At 42.1% G+C, this 14896-nt stretch overlaps 1 protein-coding gene across 1 annotated transcript in view; it reads left to right on the top strand.

Moving 5' to 3' along the window:
* The window catches only part of LOC119436375 (protein O-mannosyltransferase 1-like), a 62341-nt gene extending 48779 nt beyond the window's left edge, over window positions 1-13562 (top strand). The window contains exons 16-19 of the mRNA XM_037703198.2: window positions 1771-1887; window positions 3736-3862; window positions 7398-7572; window positions 7766-13562. Of these exons, the coding sequence (XP_037559126.1) occupies window positions 1771-1887; window positions 3736-3862; window positions 7398-7572; window positions 7766-7952 (606 nt within the window). The 3' untranslated portion in view covers window positions 7953-13562. The remainder of the gene's footprint in view (window positions 1-1770; window positions 1888-3735; window positions 3863-7397; window positions 7573-7765) is intronic.
* The last annotated feature ends 1334 nt before the right edge of the window (window positions 13563-14896 follow it).

Raw genomic sequence — 14896 nt, 5'->3', positions numbered from 1 at the left:
AAATTGGTTTGGTCCCGGCAAAACCCCCATAGAAATAATGTATTAATAACCTCATTTATACGACACAATTTTACGCCGACCCGCCTCGTACGACGCCTCTCTGGTACTACCCGGAAAAAAAGAAAAAAAAACAAGAAACACTACACAGACGCAGGCTGGCATGTAAGCACACTGCAGGTGGCTGATAACAAGTATGCAATACCGTATTTACCCGAAGGTAACGCGATGGGCGACTTTCCGGTCACGCGAAATAAAGAAAATAAAACCGCTAATGTAATGCGAGATGAACGGAAAAAGAAATGGTACCTTTATTCAAGGAATTGCATTTCAGACATGTTCTCTTCACTCATCATGGTCGTCTGAAGAGGAGACGGAGCTTTCCTTGGGCGGTCTTCTCAGGCGATCACTTTCGCGAAATTTCGCATGACTTGGCACTGAAAGCGTCCTTGACAAGTGTTTCTGGCATTGTCCTAAGCTCACAGTCAGCGCCAAGAGAGGTGTCGGCGTCGGCAGTATACTTCGAGGGTGCCGGGACGAGCTGAGTCTCGCGAAAGGGAAACTATCTCTAAAAGTGATCACCCGTGAATTTTCATCTTCCGTGCCGTCAAGCTTGTTTGAAATTTAAGTACTTCTTAAACGAGCGTACAATCATTTCATTTGGGGTCAGTACCAGGCCACTTCATGTTGCACAGAGCCTTCCCAACTGTCCTCGCATTTAAAGTGGGCCTGCCGCTTGGTCCCGCCATCCGCAAATCATCGACTCCTTGATGTCGAGACACCGAGCCACGGCTGACTTTCCCAGCCCCTTGGCCATCAAAATTGCTCGTCTCTCGAAGCAACCATCATACCGAATGCGCTGCGTCGCCATAATGTCGTGAATAAATGGAGTCGATCCACGAAAGACCGTAAGGTATTGAGCATCGTAACCAGTCACAAGCACAGCGAAAACAGCGTCGATTCCGAGCAAAAACAAGTTCTGACTTCGGTCGACTTGTCTTTGGATTAGATCAAGACGCAAAGTTACAGGTTGCCAATGTAACGCTAAAAATCGCGGGATTTAGAATATTTTTTTTTTTAATGGTAAATTTTGCCATTATTCGAATGTAACACAACGGTCGAGTTCAAGCAATGAAAATCATGAAAAGAAAAAACTCTTGTTACAATCGAATAAATACGGTAATTTTTTAGTAAGTTAATCTACCTTCTTTGGAAGCAGTGCAGGTTCGTGCCGCGGGCTTATTCAGGTGGTCTATACCCATTTTTTGGGCAAGACTGAGCGTCACTGCCGATGTTCTTTGTTTTTCGATTATACGATGGTTTTGCGTGGTCCCCTCAGAGCTGTATAATCGGGGTTCCACTGTATAATGCCTTTCGTGAATGCACTTTCATATTTATTTTAACCTTCCTGAAAGCATTAGCTTCAGTTGTATGTGCTGTTTGAAAAATTGTTACATCATTGCAGATTCGTCTATAAAAGTGTCTAAAATATAAACACAATGTTTTCAGGGAGCTTTAGAAATAGAAGGTGCAAGTGGTTGAGCTTAGTGAAAGGGGAGGGTCAGCAACACTGCATGTCATTTGCCCAAAATCTGCTTGGGTTCTTTTGTGTATGCAGGGCCAATAACACCTCACTTTTGGTCTGCTATTTCTAAAGCTCCCTTCTTGTAACTGAAAGACCCGTTATGGTCATAATACTATGTTGCTTTGGAATTCTTTTCATCAAACGCTCAGCAATAGATGTGATCAAAGCTTTTGTTGTTGCTTTTTCAGTACAAAATGTTATTAGTAAACCAGGAGAATGTGCAGGACCACGTGTACAGCTCTGAACCAATGGAATGGCCACTAATGGTTCGTGGCATTGCATACTGGATTAGTCCCGTCACCAATGTAAGTGCCTAAGGTGTATGAAGAATGCTGCCATTACTGTCTGTAAAATGAAAGAAACATAGCTCTGCTCTACTTTATATATTTGATGCTTATAAATGGATGGCTAATGTAGTTTATTCATTTGGTAGGCTGCCAAAAAAAAAGGTTACGTGTAAAGTGCGTGTTTTTTAATGTGATAGCGTTTAGGGCCCTGTGTCGCCGAAAATCCGGCGTCAGTGTCGGCATTGGCGCCCGCGGCGGAGAAAATCATCCCCAACCATGTTTAGGTATGCCACACCATTCTATCATTAATGTTGCTCATACCTTGTCTTGCATTCTTGGCAAAGGTATTCCTCGGAATTTTGAGAATGACAATCCCCCAAAAAATGTCATGAAACAAAACACCCACAGCGCATGCCTTTTATGTTAAATCTTCTCGGACTGAAATATTAAAAGTGCGAAACAAGTACGGAAACCTACAAATGATGTAATTTCTTTGGCACGGTTGTGCACTATCTCCGAGATCGACCCATGCAAGAAGCCGCGTTTGCGCCAGAAAGCTCGCCTACATGCATAGCGTTTGCCGTCAGTGTTTGCCAGTAACCATTACAGTTGCATACGCTGCAGTCGTCGGGAACCATGAGTAGCAGTCAGGGATCTTTGAACGCTATCGCGTTCCACTCTTAACCCTTTCAGGGTCAATGTCGTACATGTATGTCCTCCGTGAACACCTTCAAAATGGTCAATGACGTATATGTACATCATCGTACATTCAAAAAGCGCGCCTCTTTTGATCATTTCTTTCGCTTGGCATGTGCTGCCACTCGATGGGAACACGTGGATTTTTTTACTTGCGCCAATGCCTCTCAGGTTTTTTTTGTTTTGTTTTGTTTTTTTACGGCAACGGTGCATTGGCTATCGCTCGCGCACGCGGCGGCGACATGTTTTGGTCTTCTCCTGCAGTGGCTCCCACTTGATGCATGCGCTAAGCTGATTGCTATCTGGTTTCAAATCTCTCAAAGGGTGACCACTTGTTACTCGATTGTTTATCACTCACCGCAGCACGATTACACCTATTCCCGGGCAGGCGCGTATAGTATACACAAACGATGCTGCCGTCTTTGCGTTTCCTTTTATGGAGACCAAAAAAGCTCTATTGCACCTTGTTGGCAATAAGACGAAGGCTTCTCTGACTTGTTTTGGTTTCCGGACGTGCACACAACTATTTTTCAGTGCGCTAATCTTCTTATTCATGAATAAACATTGTGTATTTTACAACACAAATTATTTTTTCGTCACTTTACAGTCACTCAAAAAAAATTAGGATAATTTTTTTTAAATAGGTTCTTTCAAAGAATTTAGATCAGCAATCAAAAAATCGACCCTGGGGTGTCTCATTTGGCAAAAAAATTCGACCCTCAAAGGGTTAAAAGCGAAGCTTAAGCGTCCTCCCAATTTTTTTCTTTTATTTGACTTCAGAAGTTTCAAGTGGAACTTGTGCTTTATGGAAGTGACCAGAACATTTCCTAAGTGATCAGACATGTAAAAACTGTGCTTCTACAAGAACAGTGTTCTTTTTTTTCTCTTCTTCTTACAAGCTGTATTGTAAATGCATAAATGGGTAGAATAGAAGCACACTAGGAGGGTTTACTTTGTCTTGGTTCTTTTGTGCACAAGGAAAGTCTGTTGAAATCATAGCAAGATGTGTCAGAGATTGCTTGTTCAAGCTCTTTATTCATGTTGAGCAGGTATTCTGCAAGTAACATGAAGCTACACTGGGCACTTCTAGGGCACTGTATATGCTGTGGCATCATTGCCACATGAAGCTATTCTTTGTGTTCTCATTTGTGTTTACTATTGTTTTTTCAGGCCCAGATTCACTTGGTTGGGAATGTGGTTACTTGGTATACAGCTACAGTCTGCCTCTTCCTTTATGTGCTCATCTTCTGCTTTTATCTTCTGAGGCGACAGCGGCTGGTCTGTGACATTCCTGAAGGTACTTGCTCTGCATGGTTTACTTGGAATCGCTTCGGAAATAAAATGGTATCACTGTTTTGTTATTTTTTGCAAACAATTATTAAGCGAGTCTCTCTTTCCTGCATTTCAGTTTTTCGTCTCCTTTTGTGATTTTCAACTTGACAAGAATTACAATATTGTAAATGCAAGCAGTTTTTACTGGCAGAGTTTCTTGAGCAGGAGAAAAGCATATCCTCAGACTAATTGGTGGAAAGAAAAAAAGATCAGACGGCATGATTGTATATGATTAGTTGAGCATTTTGCACATTGGATGTAAAGCACCAGGCCTGATTCAATACAATTGCATTGGTGAGAGAGAGAGAGAGTGGTGGCAAGAGGAAAAATAGGAAGGCTTAATTTATCATGACTACCCTACATGGTCAGCTGCAGCTGGGATCGAATCCATGACCTAAGTCGTTGCCACGGAGAAAGAAGTATTTTAGGATGGAATATGCCTGGCTGCGACAGCACGCGCGGGCGATGCGATAGCGTCGCAGTTTTGCGAGGAGGAAATGCAGTTCTTGTTGCAGCACGACAGATGGTGCGGCAGGCACGGCACGATAGTGCGGCCCTATCGTTTACATGCTCTTCTATGAGCAAGATGCCCAAAAATTGCGATGTCATCCCATATTTTGTTCATTTTCCCAGATTTCAATTAATAATGTAAATTAACAGAAGTGACAGACATTTTAGCAGCAGATTGCTCAGTACTGCTCAAATGCATGTCATGCTGCCCCTGAAGTGAGCTGCCAGCAGTTTCTCAGAGCAGACAATGTCTGCCGGCCTCACAAATTCATTTGCTCGCATGCAGTGTGAGTGCATGCATGCATGCATTGGTAACCTTGGAAGGCTAAGGATCAAAGCTCATATTTGTTAGGAAGCGATGTGCTCCCACAAGCAAACTATTGTGGTTTTCTTCGCAGTCTGCAAGCTTTCTATCTTTCTTGTTCTCGCGGGCTTCTGCGTTTAGTTGGCGGTACGGGTTAGTCAAACATTACACGCGCATTTTTTACATTGTTACAAAAGCGAGTGCTTTACATCCGGGGTGTAAATTTGTTGTGCTGACAGCTGCAGTGGCATCACATCCTGCAGGGAAAAGGTAATTACCTTGAAGTTTCCTAGTGGAGCACGAGGTTGCGGGATCGAATCCTGGCCACGGCGGCCGCATTTCGATGGGGGCGAAATGTGAAAACACCCGTGTACTTAGATTTAGGTGTTAAAGAACCCCAGGTGGTCCAAATTTCCGGAGTCCCTCACTACGGCGTGCCTCATAATCAAATCGTGGTTTTCGCACGTAAAAATCCCATAATTAAATTTTTTTTTTTTAAGTTTCCTAGTGACCTGTTACGGTTGCAAGTGTGGGATCGTGCAATCTCAAGGAAAGATCGAGAGCTAACATCTTGTTACTATGTTTGTACGAAGCACTTCTTGGAGAGCGACCTAGAGAGAAAGCAGTATTACAACAAACTAGGGGGTGAAGTCCAGACACCTTGTCATCAATATTTCCGTGCTGTTCTGGGTACTTCCCTTTTGTTTGCAAAAAAAAAAAAAAACAGCCAATTGAATGCGACGTGAAGTACGGGAAGAGTGCTAAGACTCTCGGAGACTTCGGTGTCTCAAGATATGAACATGCATGTTCCTTGCAACAGTGAGAAAGATGACATGGGGGTGTCTTGCCACCTCCCACATAAGCCATGCGTATGTGGACTGTTGTGTTCGTGCCACTTCTTCGAAACATGGGGAAGTAAGCGTTGGTATCAGAAATGAGCGCATCCATTTACGTGCAGGCGGCTAGTGCCAGATGATCCCGGATGGCCTTGAACCAGCGAGCCACTGCGGCAAGTGTGCTGCTCGCGTCCTCCCATTTTCCATGAGCCGGCTCGAACAACAAAAAGTGCATTGGCGCCATGCCCTCCGCTGCAACTTTATTGGGATGCGAGAGCGAGCGTCTTTCGCCTCCTGAAAAATTCTTGCTCCATGGGTCGTTGCGCTGCTGTGCTCGAGGTCATGGGGTCAATCCCAGCCGTAGCAACCATATTTTGATCAGACTGAAAAAAACGCTCGTGTACTTAAATTTAGATGCACGTTAAAGAACCCATGTTGGCTTTACAATCAGTATATCAAAGATCGTGCAGCACGAGCTACTTGCAAAATTTGTATAAACTTGTGTGCATTCAATGTGCCCTTGGAGAAGCAAATCGGTAAATTCCCGCTTTTCGTGATATCAGGTAATTGCCCAAGTTATTCAGAGGTTTCAGATAAGCTTCAGATATGCATGTTTTATATTTCAAAGTTCACAATCCTCTTCGAGTTTGATATATCCGGGATCGACTGTGCCAAGTACAAGAAGCACTGGAATATGCAGACGATGTCCAGGAGAGATGCAATGGGGAACATTAGCGATGACGGCTTCAGAGCAGTCCGCTCAGCAGGAGGCATTTTTAATAGACAACAATCAGAAAGCCAGAAATGCAAAACCAGAGTACATTATTTTACTTTTTGAGATGATGGACATTTGCAATCTTTTATTTAGTAAAGTTAAAGGGGCCCTGAAACCACTTTTTATCGAAGTGTAGAAAGGCATTTGAACTGAAAATAGGCTATTTCAGAAGTACTTTGCGGCAAAAAGTACTTAATGCGTTCAGCAGAAGCAGAGTACTCATTGGCAATCAAACACGGCCTCCGCTGTGCTCCCATTCCTTCTTCCTTGCACTGCGAAGGCGACGGCGGAGTGGGACATGGCCACAATGCTCAGTCTTCTAAATTACACTGTGGCGCGCAGTTAAAATTTAATTTTGGATGGTAACGTAGATGCCATGACTTCATATTCTCGTTCCTATGACACACTAAACATAAGCCAAACACGGTTGTCCTCAGCGAGCCGCAGTGTGCTTAGTCAGTGGACTCGTGGCAGCACCCCGCAGCAGCCGCAGAATCTACGCTACGTAGCCAACCGCAGCAACCAATAGCAGCCGCGTATGGGAATCCGCTTTATTACGAAATAAAGCGTCCAGAAAAGAGTGAAGATCATGGCTTCAGTTGAAAATGGAGCGTTTGAGAAAAACGTGACCGCGCTCCGCTTGCGAGCTCCACGCACCGTGTATGACAGCAAAACTTGGCTGAGATGTTCACAGCAGCGTAAGCTATCCACGGACTACGTTATTTCACCGACCCCGAGGGGTGGTTCAGGGCCTCTTTAAAGTAAACTGATAGGATTGGTGAAGGTTGCTCTTAACGGAGGCACTGATCAGTTATGGTGTCTTAACAAATTAGGCCTATTACTATCATATGCTGACTACCATAGGTTGAAAAGTGGTGGGGACTCCTAAAGTTGCAGGAAAGGGTAAGGGGTATATATAATGGGAAATTGTAGTCTGCCTGCTGCATGCATGTATAGAAATTATATTGAGCTGAAGTGTTCATGACACATTGTCTGATCATTGAGCAGGTTTGTTTGCAATGTTTAAACTGCAAAACCCCTTTTAATATGTGTTCATATATGTTCATTTGTGCAGATATATTTGAGAAGTTCAGATTTGGAGGAGAGCTGTGCGTTGTTGGCTATGCCATGCACTTGGTGCCATATTTCTTTGCTGACCGGACTTTGTTTTTGCACCACTACCTGCCTGCACTGCTGTACAAGATCCTTGGCGTTGTTGTTGTGCTGGAGCACCTTGACTATGTCCTCTGGTAAGGGAACAGTGCTTGCCTTTGATGAATAGTTTTTTATTCAATGCAATAGGTTAGTCACAGAAGTCTACTATGTCAGGGCTGCAGTGTTCTTATGAAAACTTTTTTAGCTTGTTAACTGCTGTAAACGTGCAAATTCTAACAAGTGTTTGTCTGACATATTTAACTGTTATGCTTTCTGCATCCCATAAAGCCATGTCATCAAGAAGAAGTGGATACAGCTGGGATTCTATGCTTCTGTTATCGTCTGGCTGCTGGGTGTCATCTACGTGTTCTGGCGATTCTCTGTATTTTCATATGGTACAACTGCTCTGTCAGCACAGGATGTACTGGACCTGAAGTGGAGGGACTCTTGGAGCTTCATCATTCACCGTCCTTGATTTGTATTTGTGCATGTGATCTGTAGCCTTCTTGAAAAGGATTCTTTATCATAGCTTTCTTTTTTTAGGCCGAAGTTTTGAAGTGTAAGAATGCGTCAGACTGGCAAATTTAGTATTACTTTGAGCAAGTGCACTGTGCTTTCACTAAGTGCCATTTTGGTGTCACAAGGCTACACAGCAAAACAGTATTGTTCGGAATTAATTAGGTGCTAAAAAAAGGCATTTGAAATAATGGCTAATATTTGAGGAGCAGTAGTTAATGCTGCTTTTTTATTATATATAGAAATTCTTGAATGGAGTTTGCAGAAACTGCTGGAACAGCAGCACCACCAAGCACCAGGGAAATTTTCTTATTTGCTGTAGTATATTCAAGGTAAAATGCAATAGCAGTGGTCACCGAAATTGAGCAGTGGCAGCACAAGACCTTTTGTTGGTTGAAACAGGTACAAATGGAACATTACCTGTGAAAAAGCACCTAACTTCGTTTCCTGTTTTTTTTTACACTTGTACACTGAGGCTACACACTTGTAGCCTGGTAAGTGAGATTGCCAGACGCACTTACGAATGAGTGCACTCTGCAACAATTGTCACTAGACTTTCTCTTAGAACAGCCTCCAATCAAGACTAACAAGAGACACTTGCTCAAAGTCAGTCTAAATTCACCTGTCTAACAGATAGTTTATCGGGTGCATATTGTGGGTAAAGGTTTCTTGAGGATATGTTGAAAGAGGAATAGAAGCGCTCTCCGACTGACTTTTAATGGTCTCACTTAGGGGAAAAAAAGAACTAAATTTGGGACATTTAGGGACAGAGGGCATTATTTCTACAGTGAATGTCTTCCAGATAGCTGGTAGGGGGCTAGACACTTAATTTACTGCAATTGCGTGCAAAGACAAAGCATAATATGCCTGTTGCTAGCACACTGTAAGAAATGACACCAGAACTTTTTCGTTCTTTTGGATACCTGACATTATTTTTTTTCTTCTTCCTGTCCTGCTTTATCAGATGTCAACCAACCATCTCATGTTTTTAGACAATATTTTTAGGCAAGTTGCTTCAACACATCAGTCATCATTTGTCACACTGGCATTTGCATACTACATATATTGAGCCATCTAATACTTAACTGTGCTTGAACATTGCGGTCAGCACACTGGGGAGTCATGAGAGAAAATATTCTTCCCTTACCTATGTCCACTTGTAAACAGCAAATGCTTCTCCAGAATCCTTGCAGCAAGAAAGGCACCAGACCTTATGTTTAGTATAGAATGCTTGTGGGCGGATGGGGCATGTATGAATATTTACTGTTTACAATTTTTGTTTTATAGTGGGTGAGTTTTTGCACCGGAAACTTTATTTTTACCCTTGATATAACTCTACAATGCATGGCAATGGACGTGTTTTATGATTTATTTACACGGGAATTCTGGGAAACTTATTTTAGTTATATTTTATGGCTGGGTGGTCTGATACGTTTCTTGTGTGGCACATTTATTGCCTGGTTTTATATTTTGTAGACTTTACAAGCTACAGTAGGCATGTTACAAACCATTTCAGAGTAATTAGAATGTAATGTACATTTAATCACTCTTTTATTCATTGCTATTAATGATGTGTTTTTGTATGTTCATCGTTGAGAAAATGTTTCGTTTGAGGTGTACAACTTTCATAATGTCACATAAATAGCATGTTACCTATAGCAGTAGTACATTGAGATCAAAAACAACGAACTTTCAAATTTCTTGTGGACTGTTATGGGTGCCGTCATGAATTTGTATACCTGTTGTTGTGTTCACTTTTTATGGTATGGACTGTACAATCTGCGAAAAAGCATGTTAAGATGAGAATCTGCTGCCAGATTTAATTTTCTTTTTTAATGTTTATTTGAATGGACATGTTTGTGTCCATGTTCGTAAAAGCTTATTGGTACCGTTCTACACCCACTTGATGTGGGCAACCTGCATGCAGTAGCGCCACTGTTGGCATGTTTTTGTAGCAAGACCAGAACAAGATCAAACATACTACACATGCGCATTTGTACATTCTTTTAAACATTGTATTCTCTTTGAAATATGTGTTTCTGATTATATCATTAACATGTAACAATCCTGGAATGATATACAATAGTTAAAAGTGCTTTGTGATTTCTTCTAAAGTCTTTGGGCACATGAACTGTTCTTTATTATACCAAGGCATTGAGGCACTTTTCATGTTATTTTGGAACATTTGCATTTACCATGGAATCTTTTCCTGAAGTGTTGATGGCTTAGTTTTATAATTGTTTTCTTTATACCTCTAATGCTCATCGTTTTGCCACCCTTGCTGTGATTCTGTATGGTCTAGGTTTTGATATATATTTTTATAGCATTGTACTTAATGTTAGTGAAACAAGCAACCCTTCCATTAAGCAATGGTGGTTCTTTTAAGGTTGTGACAATACAGAAATATATGCACCTTTTACAATGCACCGTCGGGCAATTGGATACCACAGTAGTTTTGAAAATGCTTAATTTTGTCATAGCCTGGCCATGAAAGATAATTGAGTACAGTGCACTTGTTGCTTGCACGTGTGCATAAGGCACCTTTCGATATCATACTGGGTATTCAGGCTGCAAAAAAATTATTGCTTTAATGGTGCCCATGTTCAAACTATCTCCTGACAGTACTTTTATACCAGAGCAACGAATGTACACTCTCTTTTGTGAATGGTATTGTCAGTTCTGTGCCCTTCTGCAAGTAATATATCAGCATAGTGTTGACAGAGAAGCAAGAGTGAAAAAAAAAGGAGAGATGGTGTGTAGTAATAATTATTATTGCGAAGCAAAAGTATGCCATAGAGGTTGTGTAATTGTTCAGAGCGTGTTCCAGTGAACCTTCTATTGAACTTTTTTTTTTCAAGTTAGACATTGTGTATAAATGCCATCAGTGCCTTTGCGATGTCCAATGCAAATGTTACTAAAGAAACCAGAACCATGTCTTGATTTGAATTTATTCAAATTTTTAGGTTTACTTGGCTGAGCCAGAAAAATAGTAAATTTTATGGCATTACACTTTGAAGGATGGGCTGTGCAGCACCTCTTATCAATGGAACTGTTTACCGTGCAGATTAAGAAACTCCCAAGGGGTCAAATTAACCTAGAGCCCTGCCCGCTACACTGTCTCTCCATCTCTTGCTTTGAAATCTGAAACCCCATCTTTCTGTCTTTGATGAACCAGTGAATGTGTTCTTCTCAACCATATAGATAAACCATCCAGATAGTGCCTTGCATGTTCAGTTATAAGGTAATTATGCACCCCAGTCTAGTAGAAAGGATAAAGGCCACGAAGGTCTGAAATGCATGGAAGGGCAGAAAGGGTTGTTTCAAACACCCTCTAAGATTACAGCTTGTCTACTTGTCTTTTTTTTTTTCTCTCTCTCTCTTTCTCTCAGTATGATGTGATAAATCCTTCAAGGATCAAGTGTTACTTTCAAATCCGAGAAGTAAATGTGAGCTACTGTGTATGCATGTCTCTTGTCAGTTTTCTAAAGTGACTGTTGTTTGTGCAAGTCTGTTGTCCGACTGCTGAGTGTCCTAATTTATTTGTTTTCTTAACACAATGTGTTCATCCTGGCCGTCACTTCATATTGAATAGGCCTGCTGTTGTATGCATATTGAATGAATTTTGATGTAAGCGGAGAAATGTTCACTTCAATTTTCTGCATTTATTCCACCGGTGTACATGTCGTTGGCAAGCTTTAATTATTCATTGGAATGACACTTCACAGAATGTAGCGATTGGCGATGTAACAACTTGGTCTCGCCATCAAGGCCACATTATTAAAGCGAAGCTTTCTTTGCCTCTTCTTTCAACTTTTCAACTGCTGCTGCTGCTGCTGTTGTCACTGTCTTGCACGCCGTGTTGGGAGGTGGTTCAAAGTGTGCAAATACATGGCAGGAGCGTGGCAGAGAGGAAAGGCGGTGCTAGAAACTCGTTTGGGCCTTTCCATCGCGTCACATGTGCATAACGCCCTCTGGAGCTCCCTGGGCGTTAACACAGTACCCTCTTGACAGTGGTAATTATCTGTGAATTATCTGTGTGCAAGGCATTGCAGAAACTGCAGCACTTACATTTCTACTAACGTGCAACAGTCCAGTGGGGAGGTAGATAGAATGGTGGTGAGGGGGTAGGGCGAGGAGGCAGAGAATAGGTAGAACCGACGTAGTCAGAAACGAGTGAATGACAGCCTTGCCACTCTTCGCTCACAGTTCCTATACCTGGGGGGAGGGCGTGAGAGGGAAAACGTAATGCGAGAAGGCGAGGAAATGCTACTGCTAGACACAACAGCGGTCGCGGAGAAACTCAATAAATTTATGTTCAAGGTACAGTACTGTCCGTTTAAGCTAATTCTGAAAAAATAAACACCATGCAAATTTTTCAAGCGGACAACTGATGCATCACGTGCAGACGCAAAGCCGTATTAAAGTGCCGTATTATCTAGGCGATACTAGGGAGCGGTTGCAAATCAAATCAACACTTCTGTGCCCGCCGCAGTAGCTTTGTGTCTAGGCATTGCTCAAGATCGCGGGTTCAATCCTGACCGTGGCAGCTTCATTTCAACAAGGTCGAAATACAAAAATGGTTGTGTACTTAGATTTAGGTGTGCGATAAAGAAACCTAGGGGGTCGGAATTAATCCGGAGTCCACCACCTTGACGTGCCTTATAAACCGATTGTGGTTTTGGCACGTACTGCCCCATAATATTCGATGTGCTGTGTGAGGCAGTGACAAGGCTAACCTTCTCGGAGGTTATGAACAATAGCACCCAACAACGCCTCAAGCAAACGCGTCTTGCTGTGTGGTCTGTGTACTATGCAGACAAACGGCAGTGGTGCACGTAATGCAACGTTTAACATCTACTCACCACTCTCGTATTGGACTCGACGCTAAAGAGATTAAACATTTGCTGTCAACATCACTGCTAATTATTGTCAATCAAAGCAAGCAGCACAGAAAGCTTCGCTTATATCGATTCCCACAGTGCGTAGGATCTGCATAATTTTTTACTTCAGATGTCTAGTTAACGTGTACTGACATGACAGAAACGATTGCATATCTCCAAAAACCCCCAAAAAAACATTTTATTTTCTGCAAATTTGCATTGTTAGCATGGCCCCCTTTTTTAGAACTTGGTCAAAGCATTTCGCTTGTGTGTGAATTTACTCATAGGTAAGCATATCATGCATGGATAAGTTTATCCATGCATAAAAGCTATGCACAAGTGACGGTGTGTTGCCACATAGTAAGTTTTCAAGTGACAAACAAAAGCTTTTGAGCACATTTTACTCCTTTGTTACTTGACAATTTACTGAGTGGCAACATATTGTCGCTTGTGCATAGCTTTTATGCATGGGTAAACTTACCTGTGCATGAAATGCTTCATGTAAGTGGCCTCAATGCTTATGGTCCCATGACTGATGTGAGGTGCATGGTGTATTTAATGTGGTAATTTTCACATGAAGAACACTCTATTGCAGGACATATTGGCCAAGTTCAAAATTCAACAGAGGATATGACTAACTTCAGGGCACTGTGTGGCTGAGCTTCCTTTTTTTTTTTTTTTGTTTTTTTGTCAGAACACTCATTTCAAGCGACAAAAAATGCATTCTGAACTCTAGTTCTTGCTTTTTTTTTTTTTTCAGCTCAGTATCTTTGCTCAACATACAGTGTTGGTTTATCCCATTGAGAGCCACGTCACATTTTTTTTTCTGTGTACTCGTACTAATTTAAGATCTGATATCTTGAAATGCTTAATGTGCAGCTTTCGTTGTGTGTGGTTTATTAGTTACAATCAAGAAAAAAATACTGGAGCGCAAGCTGGGAAAATAAAAGTCTTAGAAATGAAAGGTGTGTGGTTTCTGTTGCACAAAGACATATTGTAGCGCAAAAGCACAGTCACACAGAAGACGCACGTCACGGGCACTACTAACAACTTCATTCGAAAGACAGCGAGATAGTGTACAATCGAGTGCCTCAACAATGAAATTACCTGTATAAGGAAGGAATAATTCTCTGGTGGTTCTATTGTGAGCTGTGCAGTGTGCGACCTTTACAACGAAGTTACCTGTGTAACAAATGATTTTGAAAGTCCCCAAGCACTTCGTTATAATTGTTTGATTTTATATACTGTTCCAAAAGCACAGGTGCACCAGCCACTGAGGGTGATTATCAAACTAGCAAGATCATTTGAAAGATCTAAACTTAAATCAAATTCTGGGGCTTATGTACCATTACCAGATCTGATTATGAGGCACGACGTAGTGGGGGACTTCGAATTAATTTGGCCTTCTGGGGCTGTGTACCCAATGAACGGCCGTTTTTGCATTTTGCCCTCATTAAAATAGGGCCGCTGCAGCTGGGATTTGACCACGCAATCGCGGCAGGGGAAAGATATAAAGTATGCTCCGCTTGGTGCGAGACAACACAAGGCTGACATACACAAGCACTATTTATTTTATGTAAAACGCTTCCAAAAGCTCACGTGCCATAGCACAGCATCTTGCAAAAAAACAGAAGTGCCGCGTGATCATGCGCCGGTGTGCCTCGAATCTAGCGACACCAGTGGCCCCAGAAGCGATTTTTTTGGGGCCTGAAAGTGGCAACCCATATATAGGGTGTTTCAGCGAACACTTTCAAAAAATTTTAAAGTTTTCCTGTGGCAGATAGCACAGTTCTAGTTCATGAGCTCGTCTACTCGTAGGGACAAACATGCACAAAAATTGAAACGCATAATTGACTAATTAACAAAAATCACTAATGTTTTAACAGCAAAGCTGTTGAAGCCGGTTGTAGCGCTGTTAGGTGTACGCCGAAAACCCTCCGCCTGGCGATGACGTCACATGCGTCGCCTAGCAACGCCTCGCAACAGCTGTGGCAGCCGAGCCATGACGTCATAGCGCGCGCCG

The sequence above is a fragment of the Dermacentor silvarum genome, chromosome 1 (genome assembly GCF_013339745.2).
Source record: "Dermacentor silvarum isolate Dsil-2018 chromosome 1, BIME_Dsil_1.4, whole genome shotgun sequence".
NCBI lineage: Eukaryota > Metazoa > Arthropoda > Arachnida > Ixodida > Ixodidae > Dermacentor > Dermacentor silvarum.
Note: the sequence above shows the minus strand (reverse complement) of the source record. Positions and strands in the feature narration are given on the sequence as shown.